The sequence below is a fragment of the Lissotriton helveticus genome, chromosome 9, assembly GCF_964261635.1.
Source record: "Lissotriton helveticus chromosome 9, aLisHel1.1, whole genome shotgun sequence".
Lineage (NCBI taxonomy): Eukaryota > Metazoa > Chordata > Amphibia > Caudata > Salamandridae > Lissotriton > Lissotriton helveticus.
The window spans coordinates 1,272,072,990-1,272,093,692 of NC_136070.1; the positions used below are offsets into that span (position 1 = coordinate 1,272,072,990).

At 47.1% G+C, this 20,703-nt stretch overlaps 1 protein-coding gene across 1 annotated transcript in view; it reads left to right on the plus strand.

Moving 5' to 3' along the window:
• Window positions 1-1,556: 1,556 nt before the first annotated feature.
• LOC144780816 (uncharacterized) overlaps window positions 1,557-20,703 on the plus strand; it is a 143,128-nt gene continuing 123,981 nt past the window's right edge. The window contains exons 1-2 of the mRNA XM_078659323.1: window positions 1,557-1,731; window positions 5,524-5,580. Of these exons, the coding sequence (XP_078515449.1) occupies window positions 5,538-5,580 (43 nt within the window). The 5' untranslated portion in view covers window positions 1,557-1,731; window positions 5,524-5,537. The remainder of the gene's footprint in view (window positions 1,732-5,523; window positions 5,581-20,703) is intronic.

Consider the following 20,703-nt stretch of genomic DNA (forward strand, 5'->3'; position numbering starts at 1 on the left):
AAACGGCCAAGTCGAACGCTTCAATAGGGTGGTGATGGGGTCGATCCAAGCAGCCATCTCAGACCACAAAGACTGGGAGAAGGACATATGGCACATGTTGTGGGCGTACAGGATCACTCCCACAAGTACGGGATACAGCCCCTTCCAGCTGCTGCGCGGCCGAGAACCATTCACCCAGGACAACCGGGTGTGGAAGGAAAAGACTGTAGTAAGTGAATGGTCCCCTGCTGTGGTGCGGGCTAACATTGAGAAGGCCAAGGCAGTGTACACCAGACATTATAATGCCCGGAGGAACGTGCGAGACACAGAACTCAAAGAAGGAGAATGGGTTAGAGTCAAGCTGCCCACTCTACAAAGAAAAGGAGAGAGCAAATACAGCAAGCCCCTGCAGGTGAAGGAAATTAAGGGAAGAGCGGCCAGGCTGAGTGACGGAAACATATGGTCACAAGACCGCATGGCCAGATGTAATAAGATCCTAGTGTGGGACTGTGAAAGGGCAGGCGGAGAATCAGAGGAATGTGAGAGTGAGAAGCGAGAACATCAGGAGAATGGGATCACGTTGAATGAAGGAGAGCAAAGTCAAGGAGAAGCAAGGGACAGAGAGCAGGAGATAAGAGTTGAGGAGAATGGCGATAACAGAGTCAGACAAGGAGAAGAAGAGACCAACACCACCCCTGCGAGACGAACACGGAGTGGTAGAGCTGTGGTGAGACCAACGAGATTCAGAGACTATGATTTGAGCGACGGACTGTAAGTTGAAATGTTTGTGCGAAAAAGGGGAGATATGTAGAGACGCTCTAGATGTTGCACGGCACGTCGGCGGACGTGACGTGCAGGCGGCCAGGATTGGCTGCTGGTGTTGGGGGCGTGGCTGAGCGCGAGAGCGCGAAAGCAGAGCGGGAAGAGCGGGCGCTGGAGCGGAGGCTCGGCGCTCTTTGGGAATTATCCTAGTTACATCAAATAAATAACTGTTAACTACAGTAAGGGCTCAGAGTCATCATTGGAGTCTGCTTTCGTCATTACATACCCAGACCCCAATACTCCGGGGGGGGCAGAGTATTCAAACCAGTGCTCTGCAGGAAGAAGCAGACAGATCTCCACAGCGCCTGCATTAACCCCCAGGACTATCTTTCCATTTTCAGACCAGCCTCTGGAGATTCCTTGCAACCGGAGAGGGGGGGGGGGGGTTAAAGTGCATGTCGCTGCTGTGCGGTGCCTTTAGCGACAAGGGCTGTCACACAAACACACAAAACACACAACGTATGATTTTAAACTTGTTGAACCAGGTAGCGCCTGTCAATACGATCTGTGCCTGTGGGGGGGCGCGGGTGGCACGCCGTGCGCGTGACACTTGGCCCTCTTCAATTTTAAGTTTGTTTCTCACTTTCAGAATCGCTTCTTCCGCGGGTCAATCGCCCCTCGTTATCTTGCCCCCTGGATAGATAAATGTCCTTCTGCAGCGCAAATGCACCCCCTCCCCCCCCCCTGTACTTGCACCTGATTGGCCGCTGGCAGCGCCGTTGTCGGCTCCAGTCCGGTTTCCAGGAGAGGAGCGGGATCACGTGACACAAACACTGCCCAGCCGGCTGAATGGGGCAGTGAGGGGCAGAGAGGCAGGACGCTGCTGCAGGCACCAACCCACCGAGCTTCTCCCCCCAGGAAACTTTTACCAACTTCAGAACTTTATTCCGCCCTCGTCGACCCCGTGCAGCAGACCCGGGGGGGCCGATGGTGAGTGACACACAACTTCTCCAAGTTTGTCTATTAGGGGCTGTCCTAACCCTGCCACGGTGTGTAGGAGAGAAAAAGGGGGTCTGCGCAACCATCCAGAAGGAGGGGCAGTTCACATCTCAGTACCAGTCTTGGGTGTCGCCCAAGAAATGCCAGACAGTTTAATAGACACAGTAGACAGGTATGCGGCACGCATTGGGCGTGGGCACTGTTTGTAGAACTGTTTCTTCTCGGACTTGAGTGTAACAATGTCTCGCTGATTTATCCGGAAAGTGCACACTCTGAAAAGTGCAAAAATGACAGCTCAGGTGGAAAGCCTCACCTGCCCCTTATGAATGTTAAAGTGGTCCTTACCAGCGCTTTAAATGGAAATATAGAAGTGCTGGTACTCACTAACCAGACTACCTCTTTGCTTCTCAGAAGTGCCAGTACTCTCCCAGTAAATGTATTGCAGCAGTGCTGAGAAGTGCAGGTACTCTCCCAGAGAAGTGCAATTACTCTCCCATTACTCTCCCAGCAAAGTATTAGTACTTTCCAATTAAATGTATTGCAATAGTGCTGAGAAGTGCAGGTACTCTCCTATTAAAGGTATTGCAGCAGTGCTGAGAAGTGCAGACAATCTACCAGAGAAGTGCCATTACTCTCCCAAGAAAGGTATTGAAGCAGTGCTGAGAAGTGCAGGTAATCTATCAGAGAAGTGCCATTACTCTCCCATCAAATGTATTGCAGCAGTGCTGAGAAGTGCAGGTACTCTCCCAGAGAAGTGCAATTACTCTCCCATGAATTGTATTGCAATAGTGCTGAGAAGTGCAGGTACTCTCCCAGAGAAGTGCAATTACTCTCCCATGAATTGTATTGCAATAGTACTGAGAAGTGCAGGTAATCTACCAGAGAAGTGCTATTACTCTCCCATCAAATGTATTGCAGCAGTGCTGAGAAGTGTAGGTAATCTACCAGAGAAGTGCCATTACTCTCCCATCAAATGTATTGCAGCGGTGCTGAGAAGTGCAGGTAATCTACCAGAGAAGTGCCATTACTCTCCCGTTAAATATATTGCAGCAGTGATGAGAAGTGCAGGTACTCTCCCAGAGAAGTACAAGTACTCTCCCATTACATGTATTGCAGCGGTGCTGAGAAGTGCAGGTAATCTACCAGAGAAGTGCCATTACTCTCCCGTTAAATATATTGCAGCAGTGATGAGAAGTGCAGGTACTCTCCCAGAGAAGTACAAGTACTCTCCCATTACATGTATTGCAGCGGTGCTGAGAAGTGCAGGTACTCTCCCAGAGAAGTACAGGTACTCTCCCATTAGATGTATTGCAGCCGTGCTGCGAAGTGCTGGTACTCTCCCAGAGAAGTATCAGTACTCTCCCATTAAGTGTATTGCAATAGTGCTGAGAAGTGCAGGTACTCTCCCATTGAAGGTGCTGAAGCAGTGCTCAGAATTGCAGGTACTCTCCTAGAGAAGTACAAGAACTCTCCAGTTAATGGTATTGCAGCGGTGCTAAGAAGTGTAGGTACTCTCCCATTAAAGCTATTGCAGCAGTGCTGAGAAGTGCAGGTGCTCTCCCATTAAAGCTATTGCAGCAGTGCTGAGAAGTGCAGGTACTCTCCCATTAAAGCTATTACAGCAGTGCTGAGAAGTGCAGGTACTCTCCCATTGAAGGTATTGCAGCAGTGCTGATAAGTGCAGGTAGTCTCCCAATAAAGGTGCCGAAGCAGTGCTCAGAATTGCAGGTACTTTCCTAGAGAAGTACCACTACTCTCCAATTAAAGGTTTTGCAGCAGTGCTGAGAGGTGCAGGTACACTCCCAGAGAAGTACAGGTACTCTCCCATTACAGGTATTTCCGCAGTGCTGAGTAGTCCAGGTACTCTTCCAGAGAGGTACTGAAACTCTCCCATTAAAGGTAATGCAGCAGTGCTGAGAAGTGCACGTACTCTCCCTTTCAAATTAAAAAAGTGCAGGCACTCAGTACCAGACAGTACCTGCCCATTTAAAGCACTGGTCCTTACAGGAGGACTGGTGCACTTCCATCCTCCCAGCAGGTTCAACGGGATCTGTCCCTCCTTAGGGGGTCCTACGTGATAGCAAACTACTTGTGTGTCAGAAAGCTATAGGAAACAAAATCTTTAGAATTGTCAACTCTTGACCACGCCCACAACAGGGGCTGTGATGTAGATGGACAAGGTCCAACCTTCCGACAAGATCTTAAACTCACTTCATCTGCTTGAACCATATTAGTCACTTAAGGGCAAATGTTTAAACGCATTTTCTGATCACAAAACCTGCAATTTGCTAATTCATAAAGTTTGCGACAAGAAAGAGTAGCGGTTGGTGTCAGGAAAATGTGGTGAGGGCCTCTAATAAAATAAACAATAAAATGTTTTTAAAAGTTCTGCTCGCTGCTCTTCTGCTTCTCTGAGCGCAGGCTGAAGCTCTTAGTTCCCTACGACCAATCCAGACGCTGCTCTTATAACCATGAGAGCAGTGTCCGGATTGGGTGGAGCGGGCTTGTTTTGCACTCCATCGGGAGCTGGGAGCCTGTGCCTGCTGGTCTCTCCACCCAGCAACGCAGCTGGGTTAGAGAGATGTCATTGCGCATGACGGTTTGGCTGTCCTATGACCACCACTCCTCCTCCCCCTGCAGCAGTTCCGTGGCCCCGCCCCCAAGACTCGGCTACAGGACGAAAAGTAAATGATCATCATTTTATTTTCCGTTTTCCTCTGTGGGCAGGGGGGCGATGCTTTTCCTCCATAGCGGAGGAGCTGCCACTGACAAGAAAAAGTTTTTTCCAAATTTACTAAACACATTAAGCAATCATGGGGCATATCTACAAGGGCTTTATCTTCGCTTTTTTGGCTTACGAAGCCAAAATAGTGGAGATAAAACCAGGGCCCTATTTACAAGAGGGTGCTAGCATGCATAATCGCATGTTAGCACCCTTTTTCCCAGCGCCTCCCTTTGCATCTCTAATGAGATGCAAAGTGGGCGTCACTGGGCGTATCCCGGATGGACAACCTTGCAAATATCGCTGATTTTTAAACCGCAATATTTACAAGGCAGTCCACAGGATTTTAGCACACATTAGATTTTGGCAAAAAAGACCTGGAACACCCTCCTTATCCCCCTGGGAAACCCAGGACCTTCTAACCTTCAGAAGACTACTCAAGACCTGGCTATTCGAGCAGTAGCAGCACCCCCCTCCCCCCCCAAGCACCTTGAGACCCTCACGGGTAAGTAGTGCGCTCTACAAATGTTCTGATTGATTGATTGAATGAGTGTAACCCTTTGTAATTTTGTGAATTTCCAAGAATCTGTACATTTAAGTAACTGAGGATGAAATGCCAATTCAAGTCACTCACTTAGATTTGCCTTTTTTGTAAATAAGCCCTTCGGTTGTGTTTGCTTTTGTGAATTGGGCTGTAAATGTTCTGACCATTGTTAGCCACTGTTTTAGTGTCCGTGCTGTGCTCTGGTTCTCAGCTGTGAGCATCATTGCCAGTAACACAGTAACTATGGTAACGGGTAGAGGGGGCGTGTTCTTTTCTAGTAGACCTCCATTGCTGCCTGCTTTGCTTGGAAGCCTGTCTTTTGTTTTTCCAAACAGGCTGGTGGAGCGGGGCAAAGTCACCCAGAGTTGGACTTTCAAAAGCAAAGTTCTGAGACATGAAACCGACTTTGTCCTGGCATTTCAGAGATGCAATCACTCCCGCATCGCTCAGAACAGACGCTTTTCATGTTTGCTTCTTTGTACTCAGACCTAACCCAGTCTTTGCTCCTTCTTTCCAGGTGGGGGAGGCGCTATGCTGCACTGGCCGCCTCGAGGGCAGATGACCATGAGTCGCGGTGAGTGGGGGCGCCTTGTCCTCCTGGTGGGGGGCTGCACATTCGGACTTTAGTGACACACTGACTGCTTCTGGCAAGAGTAGTGAAGTTTGACTGAACACTAAAAGCAAAGATGGTGGGACCCCCTCAAACAATTAATTATGGCCGAGGAACAGAGAAAGTTAGCACTAAGAAAGAGTGTTCCACATGGGCCGTATTATTTTAACACTGATATAAATCTCAAATTTAATTTTTGAAAAGGTGACAGATACACAACATACTATTTAATTATTCTTCAAAGATAAGAAGTTTATTATTTTCATCATTTTCATCTTATAAATACTTTTATATTTTTCAGTATAATTTCATTTTTTTGAGAAGTCATTTTATCACAAATGCAATACAATTTTCTAAAGATATATACAATTTCACAAAAAAGAAAAGAAGAAAACAATCTATATAATCATGTAAATGCAAAAAAGAGACACAGAATACATTAAATAAATAAATAGACCCCTGGAAAAACGAACTCAAGCATACAACAACTCACACTATCATACACATACTTCATCCACTACAAAAACGACTGAAAAAAGGAGAACTGGAATCTAAATGGCAGAGTAGTCGTGCCAGGTAATCGGTCTCAAAAGATGAGAACCCGCACTGGGTCAAATTAAATTTGAGATTTATATCACTGTTAAAATAATACGGCCCATGTGGAACACTCTTTCTTAGTTTGACTGAACTCCAACAGGGTGACCTCGGCCCGATTCACAGAACTAACTTAAGACAAAATCCTAAACTTACTACCATTTTGGTATTCACAGAAGGCACTTACTCATTTTGGTATTCACAGAAGGCACTTACTCGTTTTGGTATTCACAGAAGGCACTTACTCATTTTGGTATTCACAGAAGGCACTTACTCATTTTGGTATTCACAGAAGTCAGGAGTCCTAACTTTAAGACTCCTAAATGATTTCTGTGAATACCGAAAGTCTTAAAGATAGACTTTTTCTAAGTTTAGTAGTATTTATTTATTTATTTATTTATTATAAGTTTTGTATAGCGCTATGGACCCGAGGGTATCACAGCGCTTCACAAAAGGTACAACAATGTGCCTTATTTTAGAACTCCTAACTTCTGTGAATACTGAAATGAGTAAGTGCCTTCTGTGAATACCGAAATGAGTAAGTGCCTTCTGTGAATTTCAAAATGGTAGTAAGTTTAGGATTTTGTCTTAAGTTATTTCTATGAATCGGGCCCTCTATGAGGTGCTTTTGTGCCACCTGTTAAAAATGACATTCATGTGCTCACGTGTCTTTGTGCTCATTTTCATCCATGTCATCAGCTGTGATACTTTTAAGGCTGGAGAGGTGCACGGCTGCTGTGTGAGGCTGAACCTGTAAGGTTGTTGTGACCCCATTTGGGTGGCTGCTTCTGAACCTATAGGTTTCTGTAAACTGAGCACAGGCTGTGCTGCCCCTATGAACGCTCAGGACCTGCCTTCCTCAACCGGGTACCACCGGACATTGTCAGATCTGTGTAACTTCCGCTCTTTCCACCCCGCCCCTTCCCATCAGGGTCTCATTAACCTATGGCAGTGCATCTGCATGGAGAGACAGGAAAGAAGTAGGAAGGAAGTGGAAATAGGAGGGAAAGAGTCACTTTCACTTTCACTTTCGAAGATGATGGGGCGTGTGAAACTTCAGGTCCAGATCATTTTAAATGCTTGTGTCGGTGGCTTTTTGGCAAAGGTCGCGGAAATCATATTGAAAATGTAACATCTTTGCCACCACATTTTCAAAATCTTTGGAGCTAGTCATATTGGTATTGTTTATACTTAATAAATACAAAATTGAATTAAATTAAAGAAAAGCAACCCCCAATAGCCATGAAGAGGGTCAGACTTGTTTTCTGCATCATGACAAAGTTCAATTGTTTGATATATTGTGTGGTTTTGGCACCTATGGCTTTTTTACAATTTTATTTATGGGCAAATCCCTCCCTCTTCCTCTCTTGATGCCAGGGTCTGGTGTTGAGTAAGTACCAATTAGTTCAGGTATTCATGCCCCATCGCTCATAAGGGTAACCAGCTGCCACTGCTTTGGACAGCTCTTGATGTCCCATCAGATGCAGCTTCACCATCGTCCTTCGACCATGACACCCCCCACCTCGCCCGCCGCAGAAACGCCTACTCCTGCCACTGTGGCACCACCCTCTTCAGAGCAAGCTGCTGGAATATGCACCTGGGAACAGACTAACCATGCCATGGTTTAAACAGTTTGAGGATCAGTACTTGAGAATGGAATGACATGCTTTTGCCTGCAGCAGGCATCAGAGGCCTTTGTGGGGTCTACTTAAAAAAAAGTCTGCCCACACATAGCGAGCATCTGTTCCTAAATAAAAAAAAAAAATACAATCAAATGAAAGAGAAAATATGGCTGAACCCACACACTCTACTATAAAACTGAGGTACCCCCTATTTCTTCGTGGTCCAAGAGGAGGGGGATTGAATAAATACAAAATAGAACAACCTCTTGTCAAACCTATCTCATTTGAGAATTGGCTATAGCTCTGCCAACAATATTTGATATACAGCACAGATACAAAACCATGGAGAATAAAGGAGAAATGACTTTCATTCAGGTTGTGTTTTATTTATCAAAATACATTATTTCTCTTATTTTTTTTTGTATACATATAAATATTTTTTCTATCAAATTCATTTGTTCATCAAACAATACATGACAAATAAGTCTTTACAATGACATTAGAAGATAAGAAAGAGACGTCATATTTTGTGACTTCTCCATTCATAGATTATTATTTCAATAACCCCCACAAAAAGAGGACACAAGTGAAATCAGACACCTTCTCTTATTCTACCTATCTCACCATAATGTTTTTTGATAAATAAATCACAACCTGAATGAAAGTCATTTCTCCTTTATTCTCCATGGTTTTGTATCTGTGCTGTATATCAAATATTGTTAGCAGAGCTATAGCCAATTCTCAAATGAGATAGGTTTGACAAGAGGTTTTTCTATTTTGTACGGATTGGCACCCTGTGCCGTCTAGTGGAAGGCTGGCATGTTTCCTTCAAAATCCGTAAATACATTTAGCCACATAATGTGGGACCCTGAAAGAGATGGGCCCTGGGAATAACACACCTTCTGACCACCTCTTCTGACAGCCTTGACCCTCAGAGTACAATACTCCTTCTTCACCTCACAAGGAAGTCCCCTGTCTTTCATCAATGTCTCGAAGAGCAGCATCTTCCAGGACTCCTTCAGAGCCCACTTGTTACCCTCACCCATCACTCAAAGCTCTTGCATCCATTGCTGTGAATCAGCCTGGTCCATCAAGAGGAGGGAAAGAAAGGGCACAGGACACACCAGTGTATAAGGCCTGACGTCACATACTGCTTCCAGCAGAGTGGCTCATCTGTGCCCGGGCTCAGGAGACCAGAGTTTGTGGTTCTTCGCTTCTAAAGAGACCACGCGTCAGACTTCTTTCTCAAGATCTCCCTTTTTATCAGGGTCACCTCTTCTGTGTCCCTTTTACAGAGTTGTGAGATGTTCATTTGTTCCCTCCTGCTCTTCCATCCCTTATTCTTCGAGAGTCAGGGTCAGAGCTTTTAAAAAAAAGTTCCAGCACCAGTCGTCACTACTGAGTATGCCCATTTAGTTGGGTCCAACCCTCGGTGCATTAGGTTTGGGATGTGACCCACTTACATCCAACTTTGGCAGACAAAATCCACTGTTGCCAAATTCTAAACTGACCCAGCACCCGAGAAAATTGTGTTCTTATGTATATAACTAATGTTGTAAACAACACAAGAAAAAAAACCGGTGGTCTAACAAGAAAAAAAGAAAAAAACAAAGATCACAGAACACAGGTAGTGGCAAATCACATGCTTATATGACAGCTAATCGTGATGTGATGATCCTGACATAAGAGCAACTTCATGACAGAAGAAACCCTGAGGAGGGGAGACAGAAAGTAGAGGATTTCCATCAACTGCCCTTCGTGTCCAGTGTCATCATTTGGAACTCCAAAAGTGCCCCTGTTACCTCAGCTCTTCTGGCAGCAAGCCAAACGGTAGTGAACTAGGCGTGATGTGAGGCCAATGATAGACAAATGACAGGCTGAGTATCTCTGAGAAGTATACTGACCAGACCAGTCAACAGAAGCAGTGCAAAGATAGAATTGTGAATGTAAGTGAATTAAAAAAGTACAACAGTAGTCCAGAATAAATTTATTAGTGACCACTGGTGAGCTTGTTAAAAAACACAGTGTCGGTTTTGAATTTATCTACTAATTTATAACTAATGTTGGACAAATAGTATTAGGCAATAAAAACGAATGTCACAAACAGAAAAGACTTCCCAAACAAAATTATTAATCAGTCAGATGTCTTGATTGTAGTTAAATCAAATCCTTTATTGTAACGCAGTTATCCTCCTTTTTTTTAAAAAAACACCACACAATTGCTTTGCCGCCAACGCGTTTCATCCCTCTTGGGACTTCTTCAGGGCTAGTTAAAGTTCTTTTTCTTATGTTGTTGACAAGTGTGGCTCCAAGCCAACTTTAACAGCAACAACGGTACACAAGGTGTGTTGAAAGAACCGATCCTTGATATTTGTGAGGATTCCGTGGTCTAGAGAGGTTATCCCAAATATTAGAGTTGTCTAAAAGAGTTGAATAGATGCCTGTAATCGTTCTTCACATAGGTAAATTGTCCTCGAGTAAATTCACCCAGTCCTCGCGAATATTCAGCTCTCTCTCTTAAGTAAATAAAGCAATGTCGCCTCCTCTATGTGAACGAAATCCACGCTGTATCTCCGCAATGTAGGGATCTTCCATCCCTTGTATACATGGACAGAGGTTGATGGTGCAGAAGGAAAGAAGGATACATATTCTTGCGAGGTCCCTATTGGGATGCATTGGTGTCTCACCTTGGAGGGATGTTCTGATCCTTGCTTCAGATGCCAGGGTTCAAAAGCTTCTGGTCAGCCGCATGGAAGGGATGCAGACATTCCGGGTTGTCCGAGAAGAGAAGTTCTTGCAGATCCTACCTGAGAGCGGATAAGGACTCACCCGTGAGTGAAGGCTGGCTCTGGCTCCCTACTGATGCTAGCCAGAGGTAGCCAGAGTCCAGCCAGAGGTGGCCAGCCTCTCAGGAGATTCATTGAGACAGTGATACCTGTTCCTAAACTTGGTATGGCTTGGAGGACGCCATGCCTGAGAGGGCTGCCTGTGTGCATCAGCTGCTGCTTCCCTGGTAACTTAATAAATAAATAATCATGCTGGACCAGGTAACGAGTAAGATGATATCTGATCATCACACTGTGAAGGAACTTTACACTCACACCGAATCTTGAAGTCTGCAAATGTTTATCAACCGGAGACAAATAGCGACAACAAACACATGGCGCTACCAAAATACGATAAGGCGAGTGCTATAGGGGAGTGTAAACTTACTAGTCCCAAACTTCAATATATAAAGTAACCCTATACTTATCTATATGAACTTCCCCATCACAATGAGCTGCTCCTCCAGATCTTGGCCACAAAATACTGGAGCCGATGTTAAGGTGGATATCATTTAGCGTCGATCAAGAGCATGTCTGTCGCTGCTGCAGTCACGCTAAAATAATGGGGCTTATTCACAAGCCCCTTGCGCCAACCGTATGTCACTTTTCTCATGTTAAAAATGACGCAAAAGTAACGCAATATTTCTAAATTTCCCAATATGAAGAAACCCACGGATTGTGTCCTCGGCGTCGGCTGCTCCCACTACTTAACAACTCCTACGTTGACAAACAAATGCTGAGTTAGATTCTCTTCACCTTTGACTCAATGGAGTCACTCAATGATTCCTTCCTCACACATTGAATTACACACCCACTCGCTTTCCTGTTACAGCCTGGCTCTTCCAGCCTCCTTGGCAGCGCAGGTGGTTGTAAGGTAAAGGCCAGGAGTGCTCTTTGCTTCCTCTGTGATTGTTCAGGCAGTTTACAAACCTCTGAAAGAATGAGCTGAGAGCCCTGCTGGGGGCAGGCGCTCTGACTCAGCCTGACGAGCAGACTTTTAACTAACATGCTCATTAAAAACAGATTCCGTTGCAGATTAGTGAGAACTGAGGGTGATTTTGTGGTTCTTGTGTGCACTGTAATTTCCCTAAGATCTGATAATGACTGAGGCTCCAAGGTAACTCCATGTGCAGAGCTGGGGTAAGTTTCTCTTTTGTATCTAGAAGATTGGGGTATTAAGGGTGTAATAAACGTGTCACAGCGAGCACTCCCCTCTCCTTTCCTTGGGCATATTTCTGCAGTTCCACTCAGAGTCCAGTTTAAAAGGGCAGGTGGTGCCAAGTGGTGAGTACCTGCACTTCTTTAATTTGAAAGGGAGAGTCACAGCACTTCTCAGCAGGGGTGCAATACTTTTAATGGGAGAGTAGCAGCGCCTCTCAGCAGGGATGCAGGAAATTTAATGGGAGAGTAGCAGCGCCTCTCAGCAGGGATGCAGGAAATTTAATGGGAGAGTAGCAGCGCCTCTCAGCAGGGGTGCAGGAAATTTAATGGGAGAGTAGCAGCGCCTCTCAGCAGGGATGCAGTAACTTTAATGGGAGAGTAGCAGCACCTCTCAGCAGGGGTGCAATACTTTTAATGGGAGAGTAGCAGCGCCTCTCAGCAGGGATGCAGGAAATTTAATGGGAGAGTAGCAGCGCCTCTCAGCAGGGATGCAGTAACTTTAATGGGAGAGCAGCAGCGCCTCTCAGCAGGGGTGCAATACTTTTATTGGGAGAGTAGCAGCGCCTCTCAGCAGGGATGCAGTAACTTTAATAGGAGAGTAGCAGCGCCTCTCAGCAGGGGTGCAATACTTTTAATGGGAGAGTAGCAGCGCCTCTCAGCAGGGATGCAGTAACTTTAATAGGAGAGTAGCAGCGCCTCTCAGCAGGGGTGCAATACTTTTATTGGGAGAGTAGCAGCGCCTCTCAGCAGGGATGCAGTAACTTTAATAGGAGAGTAGTAGCGCCTCTCAGCAGGGGTGCAATACTTTTAATGGGAGAGTAGCAGCGCCTCTCAGCAGGGATGCAGTAACTTTAATAGGAGAGTAGCAGCGCCTCTCAGCAGGGGTGCAATACTTTTAATGGGAGCGTAGCAGCGCCTCTCAGCAGGGATGGAGTAACTTTAATAGGAGAGTAGCAGCGCCTCTCAGCAGGGGTGCAATACTTTTAATGGGAGAGTAGCAGCGCCTCTCAGCAGGGATGCAGTAACTTTAATAGGAGAGTAGCAGCACCTCTCAGCAGGGGTGCAATACTTTTAATGGGAGAGTAGCAGCGCCTCTCAGCAGGGATGCAGGAAATTTAATGGGAGAGTAGCAGCGCCTCTCAGCAGGGATGCAGTAACTTTAATGGGAGAGTAGCAGCGCCTCTCAGCAGGGATGCAATACTTTTAATGGGAGAGTAGCAGCGCCTCTCAGCAGGGATGCAGTAACTTTAATGGGAGAGTAGCAGCGCCTCTCAGCAGGGATGCAATACTTTTAATGGGAGAGTAGTAGCGCCTCTCAGCAGGGGTGCAATACTTTTAATGGGAGAGTAGCAGCGCCTCTCAGCAGGGATGCAGTAACTTTAATAGGAGAGTAGCAGCGCCTCTCAGCAGGGATGCAGTAACTTTAATAGGAGAGTAGCAGCGCCTCTCAGCAGGGGTGCAATACTTTTTTTTTTTTTTTTTTTACTTTTTATTGAAGTTAAAAACAAGAATACAGAAAAACAAAACAAAGCAAGGCATTACAATAGAGATGTGTCACCATTTGGCCCGTGGGAGGGGGTACAGATTTAAATCAGATATCATTGCAAACAGTAAATCGGGGGGAGGGGGGGGAGAGGAGATCAGAAGTACACAAAACATCTATATTCCTGTGGAGGAAACATCAGGTTGGGAGGAAGACAAGTCAGTATCACATTCCGATATGGGGGGAGCACATATATCACCACGGTATGTGTTCCACTGAGTCCAGATTTTCCCCCATTTGCCAGGTTTGCCACGGGAAACATAAACCGTTTTTTCTCGAAACATGCACCAATCCATGTTTTGTTTCCACACTAGGACTGTCGGAGGCCTCTGGGCGCCCCATAGCTGGGCAATGTCACGCTTGGCAATCATGTTACCCAAGGTTGCCCATCGAAGCTGCGCTAGATTGTAATCATTCGGCTCCCAGACATTCAGCAAGCACCTCCGCGCTTCAGGCATCAGCCGCACACCCGTAACCTCACTCATGACCGCATGCACGCGATTCCAATAGCTCAGCACAGCAGGACATTCCCAAATCATATGGAGAAACGTGGCCACCATGCCGCATCCACGCTTGCACAATCCATCCGTCGAGAACCCCATTCGCACCAGACGCGGACCAGTCACATACACCCTATGCAGAATTTTGAGTTGGACGAACCGGAGGCGTGCCGGGATAGCCACCTCTTTCGGGGAAGAGATCGCGGCCTGCCAATCTTCATCATCGAGCTCCAGACCATCACTGGTCCACAACCCTCGGAGGCCCTCCAATAAGTCAATCCTGGTATTAATCAACTTTTTATAAATGAGCGAGATAGTGCTATCAGGGACATGCCCATCTAGTATCCGATCCTCAAGCGGGGATGCCTCCGGCACGTCCGAGCCTCGGGGAAAAACAGACAAAATTGCGTGTCGGACTTGCGCATACCGAAAGGATTCCTTATCATTCAACCCATACTCAACTTTCAATTCCTCAAACATTTTGATCCTACCCTTGATCCAAACATCATCGACCCTGCTGATCCCAATCATGTCCCACCGATCGAATCCCTTCGATTGCCAAAGGGAGCCAAGTTTATCCGAAGCATAGAGTGGAGCAGCCCGGGTCGGTCTGTCAGCCCATCCCGTGGCCGCCGTAGCCCGATACCACACCTGCACCGCAGTTTTCGTGGGACCCGTGAGAGCCCCACCGGCTGACTTCGCGTATAGAGTCCTGTTGTAATCGCCACCGGGCAGCAACCATTTATCCATCGCAAAGGCCGGGTTTAGTGAATGATCATAGGTGCCGTGGTTGATGGACCCTAATTGAGAGGCCCAGTAATAGCGACGGATGTCCGGGAGTGCGATGCCGCCATCGTACCAAGGGGGCGTGAGCTTCGCAAGAGCAATACGAGAACGGCCCCCCCATATCAATTGTCGCTGCAGACATTCAATCTCCCGGAAATAACCGGCTGGTACTACGTCAAGCGTGTTTTGAAGCGCATAAAGAAATCGGGGGAGCGACATCATTTTAAACAACGCTGCTCGTCCCAGGGGAGAGAGAGGGAGTCTGTTCCACGTTTCTATATCTGCCCGATGGCGTCGGAGAGGGGGCAACAAATTGCGCTCGTAACGAAGCGTGGGGTCCAGGGTAACAAAGATTCCCAGATATTTGAATCCCTCGAGCACCACCGAAATAGGACATCCACGTGGCAGGAGGGGAGCATCGCCGGAAAGAACATATACGCAAGATTTTGACCAATTGATGATTAGACCGGAATTTTGGGTGCAATACTTTTAATGGGAGAGTAGCAGCGCCTCTCAGCAGGGATGCAGTAACTTTAATAGGAGAGTAGCAGCGCCTCTCAGCAGGGATGCAATACTTTTAATGGGAGAGTAGCAGCGCCTCTCAGCAGGGATGCAGTAACTTTAATAGGAGAGTAGCGGCGCCTCTCAGCAGGGATGCAATACTTTTAATGAGAGAGTAGTGGCGCCTCTCAGCAGGGATGCAGTAACTTTAATGGGAGAGTAGCAGCACCTCTCAGCAGGGGTGCAATACTTTTAATGGGAGAGTAGCAGCGCCTCTCAGCAGGGATGCAGTAACTTTAATAGGAGAGTAGCAGCGCCTCTCAGCAGGGGTGCAATACTTTTAATGGGAGAGTAGCAGCGCCTCTCAGCAGGGATGCAGTAACTTCAATAGGAGAGTAGCAGCGCCTCTCAGCAGGGGTGCAGTACTTTTAATGGGAGAGTAGCAGTGCCACACAGCAGGGGTGCAATACATTTATTGGGAGAGTAACAGTGCCTCTCAACGGGGTGCAATATTTTTAATGGGAGAGTAGCGGCGCCTCTCAGCAGGCATGCAGTAACTTTAATGGGAGAATATCAGAGCCTCTCAGCTGTGGTTCAATACTTTTAATGGGAGAGTAATAGCGCCTCTCAGGAGGGGTGCAATACTTTTAATGGGAGAGTAGCAGCGCCTCTCAGCAGGTGTGCAATACTTTTAATGGGAGAGTAGCAGCGCCTCTCAGCAGGTGTGCAGTACTTTAAATGGAAGAGTAGTGGCGCCCCTCAGTAGGGATTCAATACTTTTAATGGGAGAGTAGCAGTGCCTCTCAGCAGAGGTGCAGTACTTTTAATGGGAGAGTAGGGGTGCCTCTCAGCAGGGGTGCAGTACTTTTAATGGGAGAGAAGGGGTGCCTCTCAGCAGGGGTGCTGTACTTTTAATGGGAGAGTAGCGGTGCCTCACAGCAGGGATGCAGTACTTTTAATGGGAGAGTAGCGCGCCTCTCAGCAGGGGTGCAATACTTTTAATACTTTTAATGAGAGAGTAGCAGTGCTTCTCAGCAGGGGTACAACACTTTTAATACTTTTAATGGGAGAGTAGCAGCGCCTCTCAGCAGGGATGCAGTAACTTTAATGGGAGCAAATCAAAGCCTCTCAGCTGTGGTTCAATACTTTTAATGGGAGAGTAGCAGCGCCTCTCAGCAGGTGTGCAGTACTTTTAATGGAAGAGTAGCAGCGCCTCTCAGCAGGGGTGCAGTACTTTTAATGGGAGAGTAGGGGTGCCTCTCAGCAGGGATGCAATACTTTTAATGGGAGAGTAGCAGTACCTCTCAGCAGGGGTGCAGTACTTTTAATGGGAGAGTAGGGGTGCTTCTCAGCAGGGACTCAATACTTTTAATGGGAGAGTAGCAGCGCCTCTCAGCAGGGATGCAGTAACTTTAATGGGAGAGTAGCAGCGCCTCTCAGCAGCGATGCAGTACTTTTAATAGGAGAGTAGCAGTGCTTCTCAGCAGGGGTACAACACTTTTAATACTTTTAATGGGAGAGTAGCGCGCCTCTCAGCAGGGGTGCAATACTTTCAATGGGAGAGTTACAGCGTCTCTCAGCAGGGATGCAGTAACTTTAATGGGAGAGTAGCAGCGCCTCTCAGCAGGGATGCAGTACTTTTAATAGGAGAGTAGCAGCGCCTCTCAGCAGGGATGCAGTAACTTTAATGGGAGAGTAGCAGCGCCTCTCAGCAAGGATGCAGTACTTTTAATAGGAGAGTAGCAGTGCTTCTCAGCAGGGGTACAACACTTTTAATACTTTTAATGGGAGAGTAGCAGCGCCTCTCAGCAGGGATGCAGTAACTTTAATGGGAGAGTAGCAGAGCCTCTCAGCAGGGATGCAGTACTTTTAATAGGAGAGTAGCAGTGCTTCTCAGCAGGGGTACAACACTTTTAATACTGTTAATGGGAGAGTAGCGCCCCTCTCAACAGGGATGCAATACTTTCAATGGGAGAGTAGCTGTGCCTCTCAGCAGGGATGCAGTAACTTTAATAGGAGAGTAGCAGCGCCTCTCAGTAGGGGTGCAATACTTTCAATGGGAGAGTAGCGGTGCCTCTCAGCAGGGATGCAATACTTTCAATGGGAGAGTAGTGGCGGCTCTCAGCAGGGGTGCAATACTTTCAATGGGAGATTAGCGGTGCCTCTCAGCAGGGATGCAATACTTTCAATGGGAGAGTAGCGCCCCTCTCAGCAGGGATGCAATACTTTCAATGGGAGAGTAGCGGTGCCTCTCAGCAGGGTTGCAATACTTTCAATGGGAGAGTAGTGGCGGCTCTCAGCAGGGGTGCAATACTTTCAATGGAAGAGTAGCGGCGCCTCTCAGCAGGGGTGCAATATTTTTAATGGGAGAGTAGCGGCGCCTCTCAGCAGGGATGCAGTAACTTTAATGGGAGCATATCAGAGCCTCTCAGCTGTGGTTCAATACTTTTAAAGGGAGAGTAATAGCGCCTCTCAGCAGGGGTGCAATACTTTTAATGGGAGAGTAGCGGCACCTTTCAGCAGGGGTGCAATACATTTATTGGGCGAGTAACAGTGCCTCTCAGCCGGGGTGCAATACTTTTAATGGGAGAGTAGCGGCGCCTCTCAGCAGGGGTGCAATACTTTTAATGGGAGATTAGCGGCTCCTCTCAGCAGGTGTGCAGTACTTTTAACGGAAGAGTAGTGGCGCCTCTCAGCAGAGATGCAATACTTTTAATGGGAGAGTAGCGGCACCTCTCAGCAGGGATTCAGTAACTTTAATGCGAGAGTAGTGGCGCCTCTCAGCAGGGGTGCAATACTTTTATTGGGAGAGTAAAAGCGCCTCTTAGAAGGGATTCAATACTTTTAATGGGAGAGTAGCAGTGCCTCTCAGCAGGGGTGCAGTACTTTTAATGGGAGAGTAGGGGTGCCTCTCAGCAGGGATGCAATACTTTTAATGGGAGAGTAGCGCACCTCTCAGCAGGGGTGCAATACTTTTAATACTTTTAATGGGAGAGTAGCAGTGCTTCTCAGCAGGGGTACAGCACTTTTAATACTTTTAATGGGAGAGTAGCAGCGCCTCTCAGCAGGGATTCAATACTTTTAATGGGAGAGTAGCAGCACCTCTCAGCAGGGGTGCAATACTTTTAATGGGAGAGTAGCGGCTCCTCTCAGCAGGGATGCAGTAACTTTAATGGGAGCATTTCAGAGCTTCTCAGCTGTGGTTCAATACTTTGATTGGGAGAGTAATACTCGCGCCTCTCAGCAGGGGTGCAATACTTTTAATGGGAGAGTAGCAGCGCCTCTCAGCAGGTGTGCAGTACTTTTAATGGGAGAGCAGCAGCGCCTCTCAGCAGGTGTGCAGTACTTTTAATGGGAGAGTAGCAGCGGCTCTCAGCAGGTGTGCAGTACTTTTAATGGGAGAGTAGCAGCGCCTCTCAGCAGGTGTGCAGTACTTTTAATGGGAGAGTAGCAGCACCTCTCAGCAGGTGTGCCGTACTTTTAATGGAAGAGTAGTGGCACCTCTCAGCAGGTGTGCAGTACTTTTAATGGGAGAGTAGCAGCGCCTCTCAGCAGGTGTGCCGTACTTTTAATGGAAGAGTAGTGGCACCTCTCAGCAGGGATGCAATACTTTTAATGGAAGAGTAGCAGTGCCTCTCAGCAGGGGTGCAGTACTTTTAATGGGAGAGTAGGGGTGCCTCTCAGCAGGGATGCAATACTTTTAATGGGAGAGTAGCGGTGCCTCTCAGCAGGGATGCAATACTTTTAATGGGAGAGTAGCGGTGCCTCTCAGCAGGGATGCAGTCCTAGTGTAAGGTATGTATTGCTTCAGCGATCTCCTCCAGTCGTGTAATGACGATACAATGATTGTTTACCTTCTCTCGCCGCGTGTTGCGTCTGTCAACCTACCCGGGTGAGAGGCAGACAAGACTGGAGGAGATAGCTGAAGCAATACATACCTTACACTAGGATTGCACTAAGACGTGGTAGGACCACCGGCCTACCAGTTGACCCCATGTGGAGTAGGTAAATGGTTCGCCGGCCACACTGTGTAGATAGTGTAATTTTATAGGTCCTGACGAATTGCTCTGTATCCCTAAGAACGACCGCAAGAAACATGTTGACCAAACACCAATTCATCACATGGTAGAGTACACTGCCCTGGATCATTGCACCAGGAAGTCTATCTCGCCAGATTGTTTTTATTAAGGTAGATAACCACGCTAATAAAAATCCCTGTGGATTACCTAACCTTTTTTAACTTTGCACCACCATCACTTGCACATATCTACACCCCTTCACACGAGGCCCCTTTACCCGCATGCACCAACTGGCAGGGACAAAAGATCTCCGATATAGAGCCCCATCTGGGTGCCCGTCAGGCATTGCAGCGCCAGCTTGACGAGGAGCAAAAACCCATATGATGAAGCATGACACCTAGCTTGCTGGGTGTGTGAGGGTTTTAGGTCCCGAAAGGGAGGACCCCTCCTTTTCTCCCTTGGTTACTCTTTGCTTGCTCTCTGGGTACCCTCGATCTAGCTTGGTCTCTCAAAACATACCTCCCTCTCCCGCTCTCTCCCCCCAAGGGAACTGCGTACCCTTCTTTGTTCTCGCATATAAAGAACTTATCGCTGGCCGTGCTTAGCAATAATTATAGTATCGCAGGCTATCGCTGGTATTTAACGCCCTGGTAGCGCGCTATTAACAACGCGTTTCTCCAGGGCAATAAAAATTCCAGAGATAGCGAGGTTATCGCCCTTTTGCAGGGAACATCGCTGGTTTTCCAGCGATGTTCCCTGCAAAACGGCGATAACCTTGCTGATACGACCCACACGGTCGTATCAGCGTAATCCACCCCAATGTTAGGGTAAGTCTGCATTTTAGCCGACGTTACGTTTTGGTGAAAACGGCCATTTTAGCCAAAATCTAATGCCATCTAATTTCCTGTGGGCTGCCTTGTAAATATTGCGATGTAAACATGAGCAATATTTGCAAGGTAGTCCATCCGGGATACGCCCAGTGACGCCCACTTTGCATCTCATTAGAGATGCAAAGGGAGGCGTTGGGAAAAAGGGTGCTAACATGCGATTATGCCTGTTATCACCCTCTTGTAAATAGGGCGATATTTTTATCTCTGCTTTTTTGGCTTACAAATAGATAATCATGTGGGCTGCCTTGTAAAGATTGCGATGTAAACATCAGCGATATTTGCAAGGTTGTCCATCACGGGAATTCTCAGTGACGCCCACTTTGCATCTCATTAGAGATGCAAAGGGAGGCGGTAGGAAAAAGGGTGCTAATATGCGATTATGCATGTTAGCACGCTCTTGTAAATAGGGCACTGGTTTTATCTCCACTTTTTTGGCTTTGTGAGCCAAAAAAGCAGAGATAAAGCCCTTGTAAATCTGCCCCTAAGTGCCAGGAGTCAAAGTTTGTTTTTCTTTCAGAAGACCACAACGGCGCTAACAAATGTTGGGATGCGAAAGAGCAAGGCTGCCTAGCCCTAATTCCATTTGAACTCCCCCTCGAGCCTCTTTCATCCTCACCATGCACTCCAGCGGTGGCTGGCATGGCTC